The sequence below is a fragment of the Ruditapes philippinarum genome, unplaced genomic scaffold (assembly GCF_026571515.1).
Source record: "Ruditapes philippinarum isolate M1 unplaced genomic scaffold, ASM2657151v2 ctg11947_1_1_1_1, whole genome shotgun sequence".
Classification (NCBI taxonomy): domain Eukaryota; kingdom Metazoa; phylum Mollusca; class Bivalvia; order Venerida; family Veneridae; genus Ruditapes; species Ruditapes philippinarum.
This window is the reverse complement of record NW_026863256.1, coordinates 35,261-38,569: the sequence shown is the minus strand read 5'-3', so window position 1 is coordinate 38,569 and position 3,309 is coordinate 35,261. Positions and strand designations below refer to the sequence as shown.

General features: G+C 33.1%; 1 protein-coding gene across 1 annotated transcript; it reads right to left on the bottom strand.

Moving 5' to 3' along the window:
• Positions 1-6: 6 nt before the first annotated feature.
• On the bottom strand, positions 7-3,054 carry LOC132721630 (multiple epidermal growth factor-like domains protein 10; the record flags this gene model as incomplete). The annotated part of the gene is made up of 2 exons (XM_060705955.1): positions 3,003-3,054; positions 7-1,088 (listed from the first exon to the last, which is right to left on the bottom strand). Coding segments are annotated over exons 1-2 (1,134 nt in total), but the record flags the coding sequence as incomplete, so codon positions are not given.
• Positions 3,055-3,309: the final 255 nt, after the last annotated feature.

The following is a 3,309-nucleotide window of genomic DNA, read 5'->3' as shown; positions in this document are numbered from 1 at the left end:
TTCATTACATGATAAACCCCAAAATCCAGAGTTGCAAGTGCTACAGTGTCCGTTTGATCTAATACAGCCTGAAGAGGAACAGTTGTACATGCAGGTTTTGTTACAATTATCTCCCCAATAACCGCTTTTGCAAGTACTGCAATATCCATCATTTTTTCTACACGTTAGAATTAAACAACCTTGACCGCAAGTTTTCTGACAAAATTCGCCCCAAAATCCATTTTTGCAACTGCTGCACTCCCCATCGTTCCTATTACACATTAAGTTCCAACAACCATGGCTACATGTTTCATTACATGATAAACCCCAGAGTCCGGAGCTGCAAGTACTACATTGTCCGTTTGATCTACTACAGCTTGACGAGGAACAGTTGTACATGCAGGTTTTGTTACAATTATCTCCCCAATAACCGCTTTTGCAAGTACTGCAATACCCATCATTTTCTCTGCACGTTGAAATTGAACAACCTTGACCGCAAGTATTCTGACAAAATTCGCCCCAAAATCCATTTTGACATGATGTACATCGTCCATCAGTTTTACTGCACTTATCTGAACTACACTTTCCACATGTTTTCTGACAGTTTTCTCCCCAAAAACCCGATTTACACGTCTGACATTCTCCTGATGTGATACTACAAATATCACAATTCGACGCAGAACATCTTTTGTCACAAGAAATATTCCAGTATCCGTTTTTACATGTCTCACACCCACCTGCTAATTTGTCACATATTTTGCAGTTTGGAGCGCATGTGAAGTTACAGAATTCCCCCCACCTTCCAACATGACATATTGTGCATGCGCCAGTCGTTTTATGACAGTTCTTGCAATTTATATTACACGAATTATTGCACGTTGTTCCATACCAACCATCAGAACAAGAGTAACAACTTCCGTCATATTTGCGGCAATAGGAAGACTTACAGTTTTCTGGACAATTTGTATTACAGTAGTCACCCCAATAGCCGGTTCTACAAGAACCACATACTCCAGTTGCCTCATCACACCAATTGCAATTTACCTCACACACTTCCTTACAGTCAGTTCCCCAGTAACCATTTAGACATGCGCTGTCAGCATATTTAACTAAACGAAATCAAATATTCAGTTTGATTTGACATCAGATCTGACCGATACCAATACATTTTAAATTCATGTTATAAGTACAAATCATGTATTACATTAATTAACAGTATTACAATTTGATTTAAAAATTAATAAAGGTATCGAATCTTGAAACGTTTTATGTGCTACAAAAATTCAATGTTGTGTTTAATGCGAATACAATATGTTTACGAAAATTTTAAAGATAATATCTACATTTTTGATCCATATCAAGATTGCAAACCACAGGAAATGCTGCTTTATCAATTAACAATCTCATTTGTTATGGTTGACGTAAAACTAATAGATTTTACGACACTGATAAGCTTTTAATAGATCATGTTTGGTAAGTTATATTGTATTCGCAAGTTACGTAAATTGAAAAATAACTTCAATTTGTTTATATACACTGAAAATAGTTTATTTAATATGTACGTATATTATTTCTGAAAAAACAGGTTTTATACTTTATTTATATTTATTTATTTAATAATAATAATAATAATAATAAAAACACAACAACAACAACAATAATATTTAAAAAATCGGTCTTAATATAATTTATGTATAATTAAATGTAATAAAACAATGCCTGTTTGCAAATTCAAGGTTGTAGCTATGTTATGTGTACATGTAACATAATTTTTTCCGATCAATTTACATTCCAAAGTGTAACACAGATAAAGATATTGTTGCAAATTCAATGTAAAGAGACACTAGAAAACTGCTTTTAACATCGAAGTACCAGTATTAGAGACTGAGATCACTTGTAAAACAATTATTCAAATTATTGAATGAAATTTATCTCTTTTGGGGATATCAGTAAAGTTACCTTTCTCAGTATTTTAGGGCAAACATGACAAACACATCAAATGAGTTTTAATGAGAATCCTAACAACGCCTTATTTCATTGACATATATTGAATTGGCCCCATCTATTAACCCCACCTAAGTTCTAAGCTAGAGATATAAACAAGCAATTGGTAAATGTTTTCATACACAAATCGGGCAATAGATTCTATCAATACTTCAGATAAAAAAAATAAAAAGAGGAGTGATCTCTCGGGAAGCATTTATGCCAGCATAGTTGCACGAAAATTGCAGACTTGCTCGAGTGGTACACAATTATTAACACATAAATAAAATCAATGATCCCTAAGGAACAGCAAAACATAACACAAAAATGAAAAAAAAGCGCAATATTTACAGCTTCCGCACGGCACTAACCGACTTCTGTGTGAAGAAGAGTGATCCCTCGGGAGTTTTAATACAACACAATTACATGGACTTGCTTAATTTCAATCAAGATAAGAACACATTAATTAAGATGGTGACACAATAACCAATCGTGTGAAACACATAGAGATGGGGTAGAAAAAAAGGACACAAGATGTAATTAGATTATAATTTCATGGAAAATGTGTTTTTGACATTCTTATATATCTAAAGTATAACAATTTCAGGGTACCTTGAATCATTAAACATTGCATCCATTGCCCTGCCTATGATGTTTTGAAAACCATCAGGGCCATGAGTTATTTCATGTGAGAAAATTATCTTTGTTTAAAAGGTATTGGTCTACTTAGATGCACATTTGTGACCTGAATTATGCACGAAGCTGCATTTGGTTTCTTCTTTCTAAACCAATAAAGCGGGAGCCGCCACGTTGTTTTTATAGTCTTAATAATCTTTTTCCTTAAATCGACTTGTTGAACATATATGAGTACATGTATTTAACCACAACGATGCTGCTACGTAAAACTCCTTTTTAGAAATAGACCACACGTTATATTTACTCCACTCATGCAGCAAGTCTAATAAAATAATTCTTTGTTAACAAAATATTGCTACATTACCATTATAATATAGTATCAACATAATTACACTTTAACTCACCGCAAATGTATAAAGCCAAAAGTAAGAACACATAGCGCACTTGTATCTCCATCCTTGCGTCTGTCACTACCCAAATGTCTTTCCACTACTGTATTGAAATTTCACGTTTCAGTTTTTAACTTCCGCGTTGTTTAATATACTTTTTTTGTATTGAAATCATCAAATTACTGATATGATTGGATTGTCATTTTATTATCGGAAATTAAATGACATACAGGAATACATTTACAAATACAATATTCTTAAACCTTGTGATTAATCTCTAAATAATCGCCGATATACGTTTATATATTTTTGTCCAATAATT